Source organism: Piliocolobus tephrosceles, chromosome 9, assembly GCF_002776525.5.
Source record: "Piliocolobus tephrosceles isolate RC106 chromosome 9, ASM277652v3, whole genome shotgun sequence".
Lineage (NCBI taxonomy): Eukaryota > Metazoa > Chordata > Mammalia > Primates > Cercopithecidae > Piliocolobus > Piliocolobus tephrosceles.
The window spans coordinates 83,406,215-83,425,612 of record NC_045442.1 but is presented as its reverse complement, the minus strand read 5'-3'; the positions used below and the strand labels follow the sequence as shown (position 1 = coordinate 83,425,612).

The following is a 19,398-nucleotide window of genomic DNA, read 5'->3' as shown; positions in this document are numbered from 1 at the left end:
ATACCAAAATGACCAATTGAAAAAAACATAACTAGGGGATATTCATTTTCAACCAAAGTGCCGTTTAAGTCAAATTGTTGTGATGATGGAATTGCCTTGAACTAAAATGCATGCCACCCTGTATTTTCAAACCATGGTCTCATTTATCTTTAAGCTTTGCCTATGCTGTTTCCATAGTATCCTTACTTCCATTTGGCTGATTAATGAAGTATTATCTAGCACTTGGGAACTAAATCATATTAAAATTAGAAACACCAGGTCCTAATAAATATTTCAAGATTTGTATTTTTTGGGCCGGGCGCAGTGGCTCAAGCCTGTAATCCCAGCACTTTGGGAGGCCGAGACGGGTGGATCACGAGGTCAGGAGATCCAGACCATCCTGGCTAACACGGTGAAACCCCGTCTCTACTAAAAAATACAAATATCTAGCCGGGCGAGGTGGCGGGCGCCTGTAGTCCCAGCTACTCCGGAGGCTGAGGCAGGAGAATGGCGGGAACCCGGGAGGCGGAGCTTGCAGTGAGCTGAGATCCAGCCACTGCACTCCAGCCTGGGCGACAGAGCGAGACTCCATCTCAAAAGAAAAAAAAAAAAATTTGTATTTTTTATTTTTTATTTTTTTTCTTTTGAGACGGAGTCTCGCTCTGTCGCCAGGCTGGAGTACAGTGGTGCGAACTCAGCTCACCGCAACCTCTGCCTGCTGTGTTCAAGTGATTCTCCTGCCTTAGCCTCTGGAGTAGCTGGGACTACAGGTGTGCACCACCACGCCCAGCTAATTTGTATTTTTAGCAGAGGCGGGGTTTCACCATGTTGGCCAGAATGGTCTCCATCTCCTGACCTCCTGATCCGCCCACCTGGGCCTCCCAAAGTGCTGGGATTACAGGCGTGAGCCACCGCACCCGGCCAGATTTTTAGTACCTTGTTTTAAAAATCCTTGTTTACTCAGAAAAAGTAATCTCTTTAAAAAAAAAAAAAAAAAAAGTCCTTGTTTAAATTCATGATGTCTCATACCTATAATCCCAGCACTTTGGGAGGCCAAGGCAGGAGAATCGCATGAGCCCAGAAGTTTGAGACCAGCCTAGGCAACATAGGGAGACTGTATCTCTTGAAAACAATTTAAAAAAAAATTTTTTTTTCGACATGAAATCTCGCTCTGTAGCCCAGGCTGGAGTTCAGTGGCACGATCTCGGCTCACCGCAACCTCCACCTCCTGAATTCAAGCAATTTTCCTGCCTCAGCCTCCCAAGTAGCTGGGATTACAGGCGCACACCACTGCACCCGGCTCATTTTTTGTATTTTTAGTAGAGACAGGGTTTCACCATGTTGGCAAGGAGGCTGGTCTTGAACTCCCAACCTCAGGTAATCTGCCCATCTCAGCCTTCCAAAGTGCTAGGATTACAGGCATGAGCCACCGCGCTCAGACAATTTAAAAGTTACCCAGGATGATGGTTCACCCCTGTAGTCTCAGCTACTTGGGAGGCTGAGGTAGGAGGACCACTTGGGCCCAGGAGTAAAAAAAAAGAAAAGAAAATTATCATGATTATTAAATTCTTTCTAAGCCCAAACTTGAAACTTATACATAAATAGGTAAAGTAGTCCCAAGACCAAAAGATTTGAGAACTGTTCTTTGTAATAGGTTATCTATTACAGCACTGTCATAACCGCAAGTTTGGAAATAACCTTCATGTCCATCAGTAAGAGATTGATAAAAGCAATCATGGTGCATCCATGCAATAAAATACTATGCAACATTAAAAACTAATGAGGAGCATGAGTCAAGAAAATGAAATAAAACACATTCAGATTGGAAAGGAAAAAGTAAAACTACCTCTATTTGCAAATGACAGCATCTTGCATATAGAAAATCACACAGAATCCACTAAAGTAAATATCAGAATGAATAAATGAGTTCAGCAAAGTTGAAGCATACAAAAATCGTTCTGTCGCCCAGGCTGGAGTGCAGTGGAACGATCTAGGTTCACTACAACCTTCACCTCCTGGGTTCAGGTAATTCTCGTGCCTCAGCCTCCCCAGTAGCTGGGATTGCAAGCATGCACCACCACACCCAGCTAATTAATTTGTTGTGACTTTGGTAAAGACAGGGTTTCTCTGTGATGGCCAGGCTGATCTAAAACTCCTAGCCTCAAGTGATCCACCAACCTCAGCCTCCCAAAATGCTAGGATTACAGGCATGAGCCACCATGCCCAGCCTAAACTATTGTGTTTCTATATACTCATGGTGAACAATCTGAAAATGAAGTTAAGAAAACCATTCTGAGCCAGGCGAGGTGGTGCACACCTGTAATCTCAGTTACTCAGGAGGCTGCGGCAAGAGGATGTCTTAAGCCCAGGAGTTCAAGGCCATCCTGGGTCACACAGTAAGACCCTATCTCTTAATAAATAAATATTTCTTTTTACAATAGCATCAAAAAGAATATTTAGTAATAAATACAACAAAAAGTACAAAACTTGTTTTTTATTAGTTGATTACACATTTTATTTTAAAATAACAAATATCTTAAATTTTCAAAGGCCAATTCTCCCAAAACATTTAAGCCAAATACACACAAGTATATAGACTCAAAGTATTACTGCTGCAGCCTTGATTCTCTGAAATTCTATACTTGATTCTAAATTATTCTGGGGCTAGAATATGCTTGCCATTAAGGAAATAATCTTGTTATGCTACAGAATTTTGGGAGTTACCATCTCATATAATTTTTGGGAATTGCTAACTTAGCTTACTCGGTTTTAAGAAGTGCAAAACTTATCCTCTGACAGTGATAAAACATTCCTGAGAGAAGTTTTAAAAGACCTACATACACAGAAAGATACCCCATGTTAATGAATCAGAAGATGTAATATTGTTAAAATGGCACAATTCCCAAGTTGATCTATAGATTCAACATAATCCTCCTCAAAATTCCAGCTGACTTCTTTGCAGAAATTGATAACATGATACTAATTCATATGGACGTAGAATAACCAATCTTGGGGGAAAAAAAAGTTGGAAGACTCTTATTTCCCAATTTCAAAATTTACTACAAAGCTAGAGTAATCGGCGCAGCACAGTGGCTCATGCCTGTAATCCCAGCACTTTGGGAGGCCGAGGAGGGCAGATCACCTGAGGTCAGGAGTTCAAGATGAGCCTGACTAACATCGTAAAACCCCATCTCTACTGAAAATACAAAAATTAGCCAGGCGTAGTGGGATGCGCCTGTAATCCCAGCTACTCAGGAGGCTGAGGCAGGAGAATTGCTTGAACCTGGAAGGCAGAGAGGTTGCAGTGAGCCGAGATCGCGCCATTGCACTCCAGCCTGGGCAACAGAGTGAGATCCCATTTCAAACAAAAAAAAAGCTAAAGTAATCAAGACAATGTAGTACTGGTATAAGGATAGACATATGGATGAACTGAACTGGCATCCAGATATAAACTTTCACATGTAGGTCAATTTATTTTTCATAGAGTGTGAAGACAATTCAATGGGAAAGAAAGTCTTTTGAACAAATAAACTGGATAGCCACGTGCAAAAGAATGAAATTGGATCGTTTTCTCACATTATGTACAAAAAGTAACACAAAATGGATTAGAAACCTAAATGTAAAAGCAAAAACTATGAAACTCTTAGAAGAAAACAAAGGTGTAAATCTTCATGACCTCCAATTAGACAATGATTTCTTACATGTGATACCAAAAGCATAAGTATCAAAAGAAAACATTTATAAATTGGACTTCGTCAAAATTAAAAAATTATGCTTCAAAGTCACTAAGAAAAATGGGAAAATATAACCTAAAGAATGAAAGAAAACATTTTCAAATGATATATCTGGTAAGGAACTTATATTTAGAACATATTTAAAAAACTCTCACAACTCAATAAAAGACAACCCGACTTAAAAATGGGCAAAGGATCTGAAGAGACATTTCTCCAAATAAGACATAAAAATGGCCCATAAACACATAAAAAGATGCTAAATATTATTAGTCATCAAGCAACTGCAAAAAAATACTTCATACCCACGAGGATGATTATAATAAAAAACACACATAACAAGTGTTGGTGAAGAAATAGAGAAATTGGAACCTTCATTCACTGCTGGTAAGAATTAAAATGGTGTAGCCACTGTGGAAAACAGTTTGGCAGTACCTCAAAAATTTAAACATGGAAGTACCATTCCTAGGTATAAATGCACCCAAAAGAACTGAAAACATATGCACACACATATTCACAGCAGCATCATTCAGAATAGTCAAAAAGTGGAAATAATCTAAGTGTCAATCAATAGTGAATAGATTTTTAAAATGTGGTACAGTCATACAACAAAAACTAGCCATAAAAAGAAATGAAGTACATGATACATGCTACATGCATAAGCCTTTAAAATACTATGCCAAGTGAAAGACAGTTACAAAGGGCCACATACTCCTTTTACAGGAAAAGTCCAGAATAGACCAATGTAGTGAGACAGAAAGTAGAAAGTATATTTTTACCTTTTCAAATTAAATTATTTTTTTAAATGAATGGTTCAAGAATTTATATGCTATGTTTTTCTAAATCCTAACAATTTTCTTCTAAAATATTTTTAAGAGAGAAAAAAGCATGCTATGAATCAAGAAAAACAGACCCAGAATTTTAAACCAGCTAAGGAAAACTCAAAGGCGGAAAACTCATTTGACTTAGTGGAATGCTATCGAATGTTCCCTTCAAGCTGAATTTTGGTCTTCATTTGAATGGGAAATTACTACGAATAATTAAACTTCACTGTGTTGGGCATGGTGGCTCACACCTGTAATCTCAGCACTTTGGGAGGCAGAGGCGGGCTTATCGCTTGAGCCCAGAGTTCGAGACCAGCCTGGGCAACATGGTGAAACCCCACGTCTACCAAAAATACAAAAGTCAGCCGGGAGTGGTGGCAGGCGCCTATAGTCCTATCTACTCAGGAGGTTGAGGTGGGAGGATTGCCTGAGCCCAGGAAGTGGAGGCTGTGGTGAACCGTGATCGTGCCACTGCACTCCAGCCTGGGTGACATAGTGAGACCCTGTCTCAAAAAATAAAAATAAAAAAACTTTACTTTGCAAATTATCTGTATATTTTACAAAAGTAATCATAAATGTAAAGTTGAAACTCATTAGACTTTATATCACAGTACATAATTTCTAACTAAATGGAACTAATAACTTAAAATACTTCTTGGAACAGAATAAATAGGATAACTTTGGAGTCTGATACACAGGTTTGAATCTCAGCCTATTTACAAACTTGGTGATCATCAACAACTTGTTTAGTTTCTGTGGGCCTCACTCCCTGTTTCTTTTTGTTTTTTAGATGGAGTTTTGCTCGTTACCCAGGTGGAGTGCAATGGCGCAATCTCGGCTCACCGAAACCTCCCCCTCCCCGAAACCTCTGCCTCCCAGGTTCAAGCGATTCTCCTGCCTCAGCCTCCCGAGCAGGTAGTATTACAGGCATGCGCCCCCACACCAGGCTAATTTTGTATTTTTAGTAAAGATAGGGTTTCTCCATGTTGGTCAGGCTAGTCTCCAACTCCCGATCTAAGGTGATCTGCCCGCCTCGGCCTCCCAAAGTGCTGGGATTACAGGTATGAGCCACCATGCCCAGCCACTCCCTGCTTCTAATAAATCAGGAATTATAATACCTATAGTCTGAAAAGAAATACTCCAAATATTCACTAAATGGGGGAAGAGATGGATAATTTCTGCTTTTTAAAAACCTATTTCTACTCTTCACATTTTTTTACTTGCATGTAATTTTAAAACATAATGACAAGGTGCAGTGGCTCAACACCTGTAATTCCAACACTTTCGGAGGCCAAGGCGGGCAGATCACTTGAGGCCAGGAGTTTGAGAACAGCCTGGCAACACAGTGGAACTTCGTCTCTATTAAAAATACAAAAAAATTAGCCGGGCATGGTGGCAGGCACCTGTAAACTCAGCTGCTTGGGAGGCTGAGGCAGGAGAATCACTGGAACCCAGGAGACAGAGGCTGCAGTGAGCTGAGTTTGCACCGCTGTACTCCAGCATGGGCAATTGAGCAAGACTGTCTAAAACAAAACAAAAACATAATGATCATTTTAAAAATAAAAATATCTATTTTATAGGGTACTCGTGAAGCCAGTTTGCAAGGCACCTACACATAGGAGATTCTCAATAAAAAAAAAAAAAAAAAAATAGTAATTTCCACAACTCTATTCCTCACCTCTTCCAAAGCTTCTTCAATTCTGCCTTTCCTTTTTTGAGATGGAGTCTTGTTCTGTTGCCCAGGCTGGAATGCAATGGCACGATCTTGGCTCACTGCAACCTCTCTGCCTGATTCAAGCGGTTCTCTTGAGTAGCTGGAACTACAAGCACCGCCCCACCACCACCACGCCTCGCTAATTTTTGTAGGCCCCCCCACTATGCTTGGCTTATTTTTGTATTTTTAGTAGAGATGGGGATTCACCATGTTGGCCAGGCTGGTCTCGAACTCTTGACCTCAAGTGATTCGCCCGCCTCAGCCTCCCAAAGTGCTGGGACTACAAGTGTAAGACACCTCCTTAGGCCCAATTCCACCTTCTTGAATTCAGGTGAACAAGCCACAGAAGCAGCAAAGTGAAACATTTATTTTTCTGAAGGCTAAGGTTATAAAGATAAACAAAGACAATAAAACTAAGCTTTTAAACTCTTTTCCTCAGAACATAACCAAATAATTTAATCCAAAAAGAAAAATATTTCCATATGTTTACTGATGCTAATCATGTTATTCTGAAACTCCAAGGGTTTTTTGCAGGAGTGGGGGATTGCGATGTAAGAGAGTAAAACAATAATACATCTAGTAAAAAGGAAATTTGATACCTTAATCTTTTGACCATCAATGAAAATTCAGGATTCAGGTCAGAGTATATTTTTCACTGAAAAACGCAGCGCAAATACAACTAATGGCAATGATTTATTTAGCAAGTAAGTTAAAATATAAGTTCCACCTGCATAAAAAGATAATTTTTACTGCGAGAGTACACTGAGATAGATGAATGTAATTTAACAGATCCAGGTTGTCACTTTATATTTTACACAATATTTCGAGAACTAAGAACTTTCTCTTCCATATTCTAAAAGACGAATAACGTGAACATATCAGGAAGCACCGTCGTTCTGCGGATCAAATGGGTGTCATTTTAAAACCACCCAAGTACACGGAGACCGCTAACACTAGTAATGTGGCGTTTGGTAGCTTGTCTTAATGACTGTCATTGGAGCTTTACTTATTTATTTATTTTTATAGAGATGAGTCTAGGCTGGTCTTGAACTCCTGGGCTTAGGGCGATCAACCTGCTTTGGCCCCCAGAGAGCTGGGATTACAGGCGGAAGCCACCGTGCCGGCCTCGTTAGTTTTAAAAGCGCCAAAGACATCCATAGAAATGCGTAACTTTAGCATTTCCTATCAAGTATGTATAAATACATAACTGAACCCTCGTATAGCATAAAGTTTATAAATCATATACTGAGGCAAGGCGCGGTGGCTCACGTCTGTAATCTCAGCACTTTTTGGGAGGCGGAGGCGGGCGGATCACTTGAGGTCAGGCGTTGGGAGACCAGCCTGGCTAACACGGCGAAACCCCGTCTCTACTAAAAATACAAAAATTAGCCGGGCGTGGTGGCGCCTGCCTATAACCCCAGCTACCCGGGAGGCTGAGGTGGGGAGAATCCCTAGAACGAACCCATGGAGGCGGAAGCTGCAGTGAGCTGAGATGGTGCCACTACACTCCCGCCTGGGCGACAGAGCAAGATTCCGTCTCAGATAAATAAATAAAATAAAATAAAATAAAATCATATACTTAACCATTTAACAAATACATACATTCCTGAGAAAGAATTTCCTGGGGGCATTATCGCATTTCTAGTTTCCTTATTTTACACTATTTCAGAGGGAGATAAGGTCTCCCTCTGTCGCCCAGGCTGGGGTGCGGTGAAGCGATCGTAGCTCACTGTAGCCTCGGACTCCAGGGCTTAAGTCATCCTCCAGCCTCGACCTCCCAAAGTGCTAGGACTAAAGGCGTGAGCCACCGAGCCAGCCCGGAGCCTCTGTCTGCAAAGGTGAAGCACAATCAGTGCTGTGGGGCAACACAACCACGACGTGCGTTAACTATGCGATCTCCATACTGCGGAGCAGCTGAATGGGACAAGAAAAACTCGCGTGGTTAAGAGCCTGTGGGCGACTGACTCCAGCTCACGCCAGCCACACGTAATCCAACTCGGGGTGCCGCGCAGCTCTCTGCAGCCCTGGCTGGTGACGCCTAGCCCTCAGCCCGGCCTTCCGCGGCAGCGGCTCTGCCTCGCTTTCCTGCCCACGTGTCAGCATCCGCACACCCGGCCCCGGTCTGAGGCCGCCCGAGGACAGGCCAGGGTGGGCCGCCCGTTCCGAGGGCGCGCGGGCGGAAAGGAGGGGCGCCCGTGACTCACACGACCGGGTCCCCGACCAGACCGCCAAGCCTGACCCGCGCCGCGCTCCCCGGGACTCCGCCTCTCAGCGCCCCACAGAGGCCAGCCCCCGACCCCGACCTCCCTGGGCTACCTCCCACCCCGCTGGGAGACCCCCGCGGTGCACATACCTGAGCACCCAGCCGGAGGCGGGTGCGGCCTGCCAGCAGAACCGGCCGCCCGCGGGCCCGCCCCACCCCTACCCTCCCCTCCCTTCCTTTCCCTTTCCCTTTCCCATGGGCGCGCGAGCATGCGCGCCGAGCCCGCCCGCCCCTGCGCGCCCCCGACGCCCAGCCGGCACGCACCGCCGCCAGCGAGGCCGGGCGAGGCCGCGGCGGAGGCGGAGGCCCGGCGCCCTGGGCGGCGCCCTGCCCCCGAAGTCCGTCCTCCCCGTTAGGTGGCGAGCGCCCGAGGGGAGGGGACAGCCGGGCAGGCAGGAAGCTGCAGCTTAAAAGGGCAACCCGCGCCGGACCCTTCCTCCCTAGTCGCGGAGACTCTGAGAAAGCACTCCTGCTCCGCGACCATCACGCACCTCCGCTCCGCCTGCCGCCATGTACCGCTACCTGGGCGAAGCGCTGCTGCTGTCCCGGGCCTGGCCCGCAGCCGTGGGCTCGGCGGCAGCCGACTCGGCCGCGTTGCTGGGCCGGGCCCGGGGACAGCCCGCCGCCGCCCCGCAACCGGGGCTCGCATTGGCCGCACGGCGCCACTACAGCGAGGCGGTGGCCGACCGCGAGGACGACCCCAACTTCTTCAAGATGGTGGAGGGCTTCTTCGACCGCGGCGCCAGCATCGTGGAGGACAAACTGGTGGAGGACCTGAGGACCCGGGAGAGCGAGGAGCAGAAGCGGAACCGGGTGCGCGGCATCCTGCGGATCATCAAGCCCTGCAACCATGTGCTGAGTCTCTCCTTCCCCATCCGGCGCGACGACGGCTCCTGGGAGGTCATCGAAGGCTACCGGGCCCAGCACAGCCAGCACCGCACGCCCTGCAAGGGAGGTGAGCGTCGGCCGGGCCCCGTCCCGCCCTCCCTGCCTCCCCTGCGGCTCTCCCCTCCGGCCTCCTGCCCGTGAGGGGCCGCTGCTCAGCCCAGCCCAGCCCAGCTGGGGCGGGCCGGGTCCCCGCCCGGGTCACCCTGCCTCGGATGTGGCCGGCTCTGTGGATGGTGATTTTTCCGCCTTAAAACCATCATGCGGTTGGCCTCCCCCTTCCCCCGCGCCGTCACCCGGGCCTCTGTGCGTGTCAATCTTGCTTGCAGAGTAGATGCTGTACCGGTCTCCTTTTGGTCCTGGTGTCTGTGTGACACACGGCGGGTCCTGCCGAAATACACTTCTAGGAAAGGGAATGACCTGCGCGTGTGATAATGCCTCGTCGGTATTCTTGGGCTTCTGTGACTCTCCCCTAAATGCAAACTGTCAAATTATTTTCTGATATTTGTTCACTCCTGTCCTAAAAGTGACAGATGATATAGGAACATAGAAAATGACTTGGCTTCTAAGTTTGAAATCTAGACAGTTTTATTAACCAAAAGAATTTACTAATCACGCGTTAATCGTTTCAATTAAGTGATTTTCCCATTCTGACAGGTTGTTTTATGCCCAAAAAAAGGAAAAACACGAAAAAAAAATCACAAGCAATATAATATCTCTGAGAAATAAACACCGGGCGTCCTGACAGTAAATCTACAGGTTGTAGGCTGCGGGTGGCCAGCCAGCCAGCCAATGGAATGAAATAGCTCTGGGGGTGTGTACTGGTCCTGGCTAGCACTGAATTTGAGCTTCAGGAAAGATATAATACGTGAAGAAAGGGGTCAGATACTGTTTGGTAGTCACCGGGTTATCCTGTAGTTTAAATCATTGAATGTCTGTAGATTTGGCCTCTGTGGTCAGATTGCTTTCTTCGAGCAAATGAGAGCTTTCTTTTTCCTTTTTTTCCCCCAATACATTGCACCATACCTCTTTAATAACCTAAAATGGAAAGGACAAACCACTTTTGTCTACTGTAAAAAAGAAAAATTATATGGAATAAAGAGCCCAGGGAGGCGAGCAGTCCTATTGGAGATGGATTGGCGGAGAAGCACAGAGAATGTTGGGCTAGACCCTTGTCTCAGCAAACCTTGTTCTGTGCCCTTTCAGTTATGCCCGCTGACTTCTAAGGATGTTTAGAAATCCGCTCTATGCCGGAAAAACTTGAGCGGTGCTGGTATTCCCAGAAGTGGGAACAAAGGTTGCTTTTAAAGATTTACTAAATTTGCACTGACCCCACCCACTTCTAGGTTTTAACTTTGGAGCTTATTATCCTCTAGCTCTGGTTTCCTCAGCCAAAACCAATGTTTGAACCACTTTGACCTCTGATTTCCTTTCTAGCTTCAAAATTGTATAAAATATACATACCATCAGTCTCCTACATTGCCTTCCTTCTTCGTACCACTCCCTTATTCTCCAAACCAGGAATACAAGTTCAGACTCCAAAGAAAGGCAAATAAGGATGTTGGAGGAAGTTCAGGCAATGTATAGTAAATATTGAGTTGCATCGTTTTCTTAAAACGGACGTGAAGTTGATTTTTTGCTATCTTGTTGGCAGCATTTGCCAGTCCTTTAAAAGGTGTACAGATAAATCAGTGTATGTGGTTTTCTGCAGGATCTGATTTGGTCTCTGAAATCCTTTTTCTTCGGTTTTTTAGATGCCCAACCCGCTTCTGTTTTTATAAGTCGCAGCTCCACAAACTCACTGAAGCAACTCGTTTACCATAGTTTGTCCTGTTTCTCTTGTTGCCACAGCAGTTTTAATGCCAAAATATTGAACCTAGCAACAAATTGGGTCAACCATACCAAAGCACTGTTACTACTGTAGCACTTGCTTGTACTATTGTGTAAGATACAAGTTTCTGTTCTATTTATCCCATTTTAAAAAAGCATGCTATTAACTCCCAGCATGTAAACGTGGAGAAACTGAATTGTTACTAATACACTGTTGCAAGCATTGCAAGGTGATAGAACATCAAAGAAAATTGGTCTCTACAAAGTGATAAATTTATTATCTTCAGGAATTTGAAAGGCTTTCTGGATTGGGGAAGATTATATAGCTATGAAAGCCCTTAAATATTTTAGTGTGCTTAGTAAACAGTATACTGTTTGATAGCAAACTTTGGGTACTGTAGCCTTCCATGCTTTGTGTTCAAGACACCCCCAGATCTATCTAACCATTTATCCACCCTTGTTTGCAGAGAATGTGCATTCTAAGAGGGGCAGGTCTCCTTTCTAAAAGCTTTTTTAACGTCTAAGAAATTGTTAACCTTTGTGGTCCTGCTGTAGTCTTAGAAACACAGAATATATTAGGTGATTGAGATTTTTTTTAAATGTTTTGGATAATCCCTATGAAATTCTGTCTTTCCCTCTTAAGCATATTTTAGCACATTCTTCCCTTTCCCCACTAACCTGTTTTCTCTCCCATTGGTTCTTTGCCAGAAAAAAAAAACCTCGTCTGCTTCTCTCCACTCTTTTTCCTACCTTCAGCTTTCTATTTCTCATTTGCCCTCAAGAGCAACCTTATGCCTGAGTTTTCTAAATTAAAATTCTTGAGGTTGAAGCAAGCAACCATCTAGTAATAATCTCTGTAAGGGAAGCAGATGGTTTTAAGACTTGGTGGCTGATGTGTACTTTTTCCAAGTAAATATTTAATAATACACAGTTTTTGTGTTTCTCTTTTCCCAGTTACCACATGTACCTGAGGCCGTTAGATTTGTCTGTGTTAAGGATTTGAAAGAAAGAGTATGCTATAGGATCTGAAGAGAAGTTTAAGTGAGGCCTTAAAAATATTTCTAGCAAAGGGGCATATTGTGAGAATATGCGACTGATTTGAGAAGACTAGTTCAAAGGTTCTGGTGTGTTTGGAAATATTATCAAAGATTGTTCTATTAACTTTCTCTGAGTAAATTATCTGTATTTGGTTTGCTATGGTTCTGCCTGAGACCAGTCTACCTTTTTAGAAGGAAGTTTATCATTTAAAAGTCAGTTTGGAGGGAAAGTACAGATTGATAATAGCAATTTATTGATGGTAGTAGTCAATTAACTTTCTCTTCCAGTCTGCCCCCCCAGTTGTCATGATATTAAAACTATTAAAATGCCCTATCACTGATGCTACTATCATAAAATTTTCTAAAATTATCATAATTTACGTATAGTTGATGAACCGTAGATGGAGTTCTCTCATACATTGACCCTGAGTCTTTTAATTATAAATATTAGTACCCAAAAAAGTGTACCCTATGTTAGCCCAGTAACTAGTTTTTAAAAGTCAAAATGCCAGAAGGAAACAGTGGAATCTTGTAATGCAAGGGTCAATGCAGGGTTAAAGACACCCTCAGCCTCTGGGATGTCATTGTTTAAGGGAAGAATATAGAAAGCACTGATACTGATTTAAAATGAGATGTTTCTCTGCCTTTACTGGGGGGAAAATGTTTCTGACTTATTTTGCTATACTCAATTGACAACCATCAAAACTTAGGTAACTTTGAATAAACTCACAGTTTCTATTATTTTTAAGTGACTGTGTGTCTGCATCTGCTGCCACAGATAAAATATAACCTTTGTAGGTGAATTTAATGTAGGACTTGTCTGAAAGTTCAGTTAGAGGATAGGTAATTTATGTGTATGTCTTTTAAAAGCACTTTGCCCCAAAGTGATTGTTTTTAATACATCTCATTTAAATACAGAACTGTGGTGCCCTTTTGCCTTTTTATTTCATGGAAGCCAAATGCGTCTTTTCTCCCAAGTATACTAGAAAGTGAAGACCCATGGTAATGGTAGTGATCTATACATCAGATTGTCAGTCTTTCTGTCACTTGTGTGTATGAATCCATTTAGCAAGTTTGCTTTTGACAGTAAAGCCCCACGGGCAGGAAGACAAACACTGCCCACTCATTATCCAAAGTATACTTTGTGAGAATTAAGACATCAAAAATTGGAGCCTGGCCGGGCGCGGTGGCTCAAGCCTGTAATCCCAGCACTTTGGGAGGCCGAGACGGGCCGATCACGAGGTCAGGAGATCGAGACCATCCTGGCTAACACGGTGAAACCCCGTCTCTACTAAAAACTACAAAAAACTAGCCGGGCAAGATGGCGGCGCCTGTAGTCCCAGCTACTCGGGAGGCTGAGGCAGGAGAATGGCGTGAACCTGGGAGGCGGAGCTTGCAGTGAGCTGAGATCCGGCCACAGCACTCCAGCCTGGGTGACAGAGTGAGACTCCGTCTCAAAAAAAAAAAAAAAATTGGAGCCTAAGCACCAGTATATATTAAAGTTCAATACAACTTGTAGTGTTTAAGTACAATAAATAAAAATTGAGGCTGAACTTTTGGCATATAGTGGGAAGAAATTGGGTTTACCACTGATAATAATACAGATTGCTTAGGAAAATCGATCTTTATCTACTTATGTTAAAAATACTAAGGGTTCTGCCTGTAACCATTAAAAACTAAAATATTGACCTGTAGATGTTGAAAAAATCCTAGACACTAGTCTCTGCCATGTGACCATTCTGGTTTTTTTTTTTTCCCCCTATTTATTTTACCCAATAATTAGGCTTTTACAATGTAAGTAATGAAGAGAAAAATCTTTAATAGAACACATTGATTCATAAATAGCCCATAAATTTTGTACTCAGCAAACCCATAAAATACACATGCATGATTCACGTAATCAAATAGTAATGAAAGTTACAAAATGAAAAATGAAGCAGCTCTACCCCAAGTCCTTTCCCCAATATAACCATGAACAATCTTAAATCTAATGCCGCTGTCTAAAACTGACTAGTTATCCAAATGAATCAGTATTTTCCTCTTTCCAGAGGCAGAAATTAATACAGATTCAGGTGTTCACTATCAAGTTGGAATTGTTAATATGTGAAATACTACTGATAAAGGCAGGAAAGGCTTTATTAAGGACAAGATAACAAATCAGGAGAAGGAGCTGCTCAAGCAAGACCTTCCGATTATCTTTGCAAAAAGGCAACTATACCTGAAAGATTCTGCAGCCACACACATTTTGCCTTCACTGAGGTCAACTCCCTTCACCGAGGTCAAATATTAGCAAGGACTAACATTTATTCAGCTCTGTGGGTGCCAGGCATTTTATTAAGAATTTTTCGTGCATCATCGCTTCTATGCCTCATAGCAACAATGCATGTAAGAACTTTTCATGCATCATTGCTTTTATGCCTCATGCAATACACTGTCGTCCCTGATTTCCAAATGTGGCTACTAAGGTTGAGGAGTGAAGTGTCCTTTGGCAGGGTGACACAGCTAGTACGTAGTGGACTTGGGGTTCAGATTCTGGGCATCTGATTCCAGCACCCACCTTAATCGTGGTCTAGGATTTATTCGTGCAAAAAGTTACAAATTGTATCTTAGGCTTTTCATCCTAAGCACTGATTGAGAACCACCTCATGCATTTGACACAATACTTCCTAGTACTTCGGATCATAGATACCTTTGAAATTTCTGTTAAAAGCTATTAGAAGATAGAAAATATCTATCTAGAAAATAATACATATCTTCCTAGAAAATAATACATATTCAAACAACTTTGCATATAAAACTTAGCATAGATGATATCTCTAGAGGTCCATTTATTCTAATTGCTAAAGAAATGACATAACCTTTTTCCCCTACACCCAACTCCGAAGACCTGAAATAACATTTTAAAGAGTTTTCCATCAAAAGAGGTTTGAAGACTTTGGTGTTTTAAGAGATTAATGTGTTAGCCAGAACAACTCATTTCTCTACCAGTGTGTACTCCATTTATTTTTAAGTATTTACTACTGAATAATTTTGAAATTACTTTCTTAGTTTTCTAAGAAAACTTAAAACTTTTAGCATTTTCTTAAAAACTAAGAAAATGCTTTGTTTATCCTGAATTGCTATTTCGCTTGATTATTATTCTTGGAGAAAGTCTATCAGACATAATTCATCTGATTTGCTTCTAGGCTGAAGGAAAATGTGAAAGATGACAAATGAAAATTACAAAGGTTGTCAGTAGTATGGCTCCTTTTATCATTTGTCATTATCACAAATATATCAACACAGGACTTTTAAAAAATATTTTGTACATATTGGGCCTCAGTAGGATTTTTGCATGAATTTTTTTTTTTCTTTTTTGCCAAGAGAGAAAGAGCAAAGAAATAACCAAGGGTGATGTACTCATATTGGAGGTTTACCAAATAAGAACTGCTTTTATTATGAACTATAGTCTATATTCTAAGTAAATCAGTTTTTCTATTGTGTGTTTTTTGTTCCTGCAGGCAAGATCTCTGAACTTTATGCAGAGGGTTCTTTTAAAAAACCAAAGTTGAATTTTTTTATTTCTTGGAATATTTTTTTCATTTATTTCTCCCAAGTAGAGCAGACTCCAAACTCTCTTTTGTACTATGTCTTTTTTATTTTGCCATTAGCTCAGTATTCTGTTTCTACATTTTCCCTTCCTAGAACCAGTCAATAAATGACCAAAAAAAAAAAAAAAAAACTAAATCATGTGTTATTGCACTAGGAGTTCAAGGATACCAAGGACAGTCTTGTTTATTTATTTGGTTTTTTGTTTTTTGTTTTTTTTGAGACAGAGTTTCGCTCTTGTTGCCCAGGCTGGCATACAGTGGCACGATATTGGCTTACTACAACCTCTGCTTTCTGGGTTCAAGCAATTTTCCTGCCTCAGCCTACCAAGTAGCTGGGATTACAGGCATGCACCACCTCGCCTGGCTAATTTTTATATATTTAGTAGAGACGGGTTTTGCCATGTTGGTCAGGCTGGGCTCAAACTCCCGACTTCATGTGATCCACCCTCCTTGGCCTCCCAAAGTGCTGGGATTACAGGCGTGAGCCACCACACCCGGCAGACAGACAGTCTTGATGTGGGAACAAAGAAGGCTGGATAGGAGTTGGATAAGGCGATTTCAGATAAAGAGGGGGTGACTTCACCCAAGGCAGGAAGTGGAACTGTGTGTAAGGGGATCAGGAGGACAAACTACATTTGTAAATAATGAGAAATAAGAACTTGTGACAGTAAATATATTTGGTCTCTTTGCCTGGTTCCCAACACAGAGCTCCTGAATCCCTTGCAAATTCCTGAGTGATAGGAGTATCTTTTGTTCTAACTAGGACACTCTTGATGGGCTTTTGGGTAGCTTCAAGGTGGGGGCTAGTCACCAAAAAGACCATCATAATTAGGAATTTGGAACTTTCACCCCCACCCTCTGACCTCTGGAGATTGGAAAGGGACTGAAGATGGAGTTTAATCAGCAATCAGTAATGCTCTCATAGTGGAACCTCTATGCAAACCCTAACTGATGGGTGGAGTGTGGGGAGAGTTCAGAGAGCTTCCAGGTTGGTGAATGCGTCCGTGTATGGGTAGGGTGGTACACTCCCAATTCCAGGGGGGAGAGAAGCTGCCCTGGGGACATTCCAGACATGGCCCTGTGTACCTCTTCGTGTGGCTGTTGATTTGTATCCTTTACATAAGTAATGTTTCCCTGAGTCCTGTGAGCCTTTATAACAAATTATTGAACCTGAGGAGGGGGTCATGGGAACCCCCTGATTTGTAGCCAAGTTGGACAGAAGTGTGGGTGCCCTGGGCACTCAGGACTTAGGACTGGCATCTGAAGTAGGGAACAGTCTTGTGAGGCTGAGCCCTTGAGCTGTGGGGTCTGTGCTAACCCCAGTAGTCAGTGTCAGAACTGAATTGCAGGACACCCAGGTTGTATCTGCGGAGAACTGGTGAACTGCTTAGTGTGGAAAACCCACACATTTGGTGTCAGAAGTGTGTGAGTAGAAACAGTTTTCCTTTTATGTCTGTTGGATGGATGATGATGAACCTAGCAGGGCACAGAAAGCCAGGCAGCAGTGAAACTGAGATTGAAGTTAATAGTTAATAGCAGAGAATGAAAAAGAAAAGACAGAGAAAACATTTTGAAGAAAGGACAGTAATGTATTCCCAACAGGTAGGATTTACTGGATGAAGGAGAGAAGAGGCAAAGATAACTACAAAATTTCTAGCCTGAGAGACTGGTAGAGAAATATGGTGGTATCAGGGACAGACAGGATTATTAAGAAAAAGGATTGGATTTTTAAAATAAAGAAGATCTGGTGTAAAATTATCCTCAGGAAAATTGGAAATCCAGGCACGTACTTCTCTCCATCATGCCCTTGCATAGTGCAGTCTCTCTGCCTGTCCATGCCTCGCCTCCCCCTCCCTAGGATTCTTCTTCCTCTGTTAAGACCCATCTCAAATATCACCTAGACTTGTAAATAATGTATATGAAACTGGATAGCTGAGGTTTCAAGCCTTTATCTGTTTGAACCTTTTTAATAACAAGTTACTTTTATCTTTTACTAAATCCAACTTTATATTCACCATTTTAACTAGCATCATTTCAGATTCCAAGACCTGTTTGGTGTGAAAGTGCAGCTAAGTTACTGTTAATCAAGATCAGAATAAGAGAATCTATGAAGAAAAATTAACAAAACCCCCCTTTTAATGCATAATCTTCCATCCATCAGGCTGTAAGTTAAATACCTAACACAAAACAAAGCCGTATGTTTTATGGATATGTACATATATAATTGCAGGGAACATGATTTGGAAGGATATACACTTACATTGCTAAGAATAGTCACCCCTAAGGAGAAGACTGGGGTCACAAGTGGAAGTCAAGGGAGTCTTCAGCTTTCTTTTTGTATTTAAATTTTGATAGAAATATATACATATGTATTATAATTTTAAATTTTTAATGAAAAACAGTATTTTTCCTTTTTTTCTTTGATCTGTCAATAGGTTATATTTTTCCAGTATCAGCTAAACATTTGCTTCCCAGAAAGCTTAGTTACCTCTTCAAAATTTATTCAGGTTAAAGTAAAAGATTTAGACAGTGGATTAAAAATCTAAGATGGTATTTGCCTACTTTATACAGAACAGTATATTGATGCTGCTAAAGCAATTAAAGTATAATTTTTCTTTTTTCTTTTTTTTTGTTTTGTTTTTTGGAGATGGAGTCTCACTCTCTGTCGCCCAGGCTGAAGTGCTGTGGCGCAATCTCCGCTCATTGCAACCTCCATCTCTCAGGTTTAAGCGATTCTCCTGCCTCAGCCTCCCCAGTAGCTGGGATTACCAGGTGCGCACCACCACGCCCAGCTAATTTTGTTGTATGTTTAGTAGAGACAGGGTTTCACCATGTTGGCCAGGCTGGTCTTGAACTCCTGACCTCAAATGATCCGCCCACCTCAGCCTCCCAAAGTGCTGGGATTACAGGCATGAGCCACCATGCCCAGCCTGAAGTGTATACTTTGTCTTCGCTTCTGTATGCAGTACTCCTTCCCAGTGCTGAATGTCTGAATTTTTATCTGAGACATAGTATTTCAGATGATCATTACTTGCGGGTGGTCATTAATAGTTCCTCCCTGCTTCTAACCTTCCTCTCCTCATTTTAAATTAAGTTACGCTATATTATTGTGGGTTAGGAAGTACATTAATATTAAATGAAAAAATATAATCTGATGAGTGAGTGGCAAGACAGTTATCGTATGAATATTGAGAGTTGTTCTGAGGCCTTTTTGCTTTTCTGGGGGTTCTGTGCTTCTGGTAGAACTCTTGGTTATTGAATAAATAGTTCCTGAAAAGTGAGAAAGTACAAATGGAAATTAGATTTCTGATGAATAAATCAAACCCTATTAAGAGAACCAGGTTCAAGTAATTTTAAAACCACTTGAATTTTCATAAATGTTTTGTTAATTATTGATTATAAAAAACAGTGACTCTAGCTGGAGGCTTTTGTGTGTTTGCTTTTGAGTCAGCTAGGAAAAGGAAGAAAAAGTCAAGCTTAGTCAATTGTGGTTTTTCACTGAATCTTTTTTAAAGTAATGAGCTGGTTTGTTTTCTTCATCACTA

At 42.3% G+C, this 19,398-nt stretch overlaps 2 protein-coding genes across 8 annotated transcripts in view; one reads left to right on the top strand and one right to left on the bottom strand.

Moving 5' to 3' along the window:
- The window catches only part of SHLD2 (shieldin complex subunit 2), an 86,690-nt gene extending 77,953 nt beyond the window's left edge, over positions 1–8,737 (bottom strand). For 3 of the 7 annotated variants that reach the window (XR_002734518.1, XM_023226055.1, XM_023226054.1), the window contains exon 1: positions 8,602–8,719. Coding sequence is in view for 1 of the 7 variants with exons in the window: in XM_023226060.1 (XP_023081828.1) it covers positions 8,602–8,722 (121 nt within the window). In the remaining 6 variants the exon portion in view is untranslated. Of the gene's footprint in view, positions 1–8,601 lie in introns of all 7 variants that reach the window. The other 4 variants (XM_023226053.1, XM_023226059.1, XM_023226060.1 and 1 more) reach the window with 3 other exon arrangements.
- An 11-nt stretch (positions 8,738–8,748) lies between these two features.
- LOC111551974 (glutamate dehydrogenase 1, mitochondrial) overlaps positions 8,749–19,398 on the top strand; it is a 38,045-nt gene continuing 27,395 nt past the window's right edge. The window contains exon 1 of the mRNA XM_023226062.1: positions 8,749–9,466. Coding sequence (XP_023081830.1) covers positions 9,022–9,466 — 445 coding nt within the window. The 5' untranslated portion in view covers positions 8,749–9,021. The remainder of the gene's footprint in view (positions 9,467–19,398) is intronic.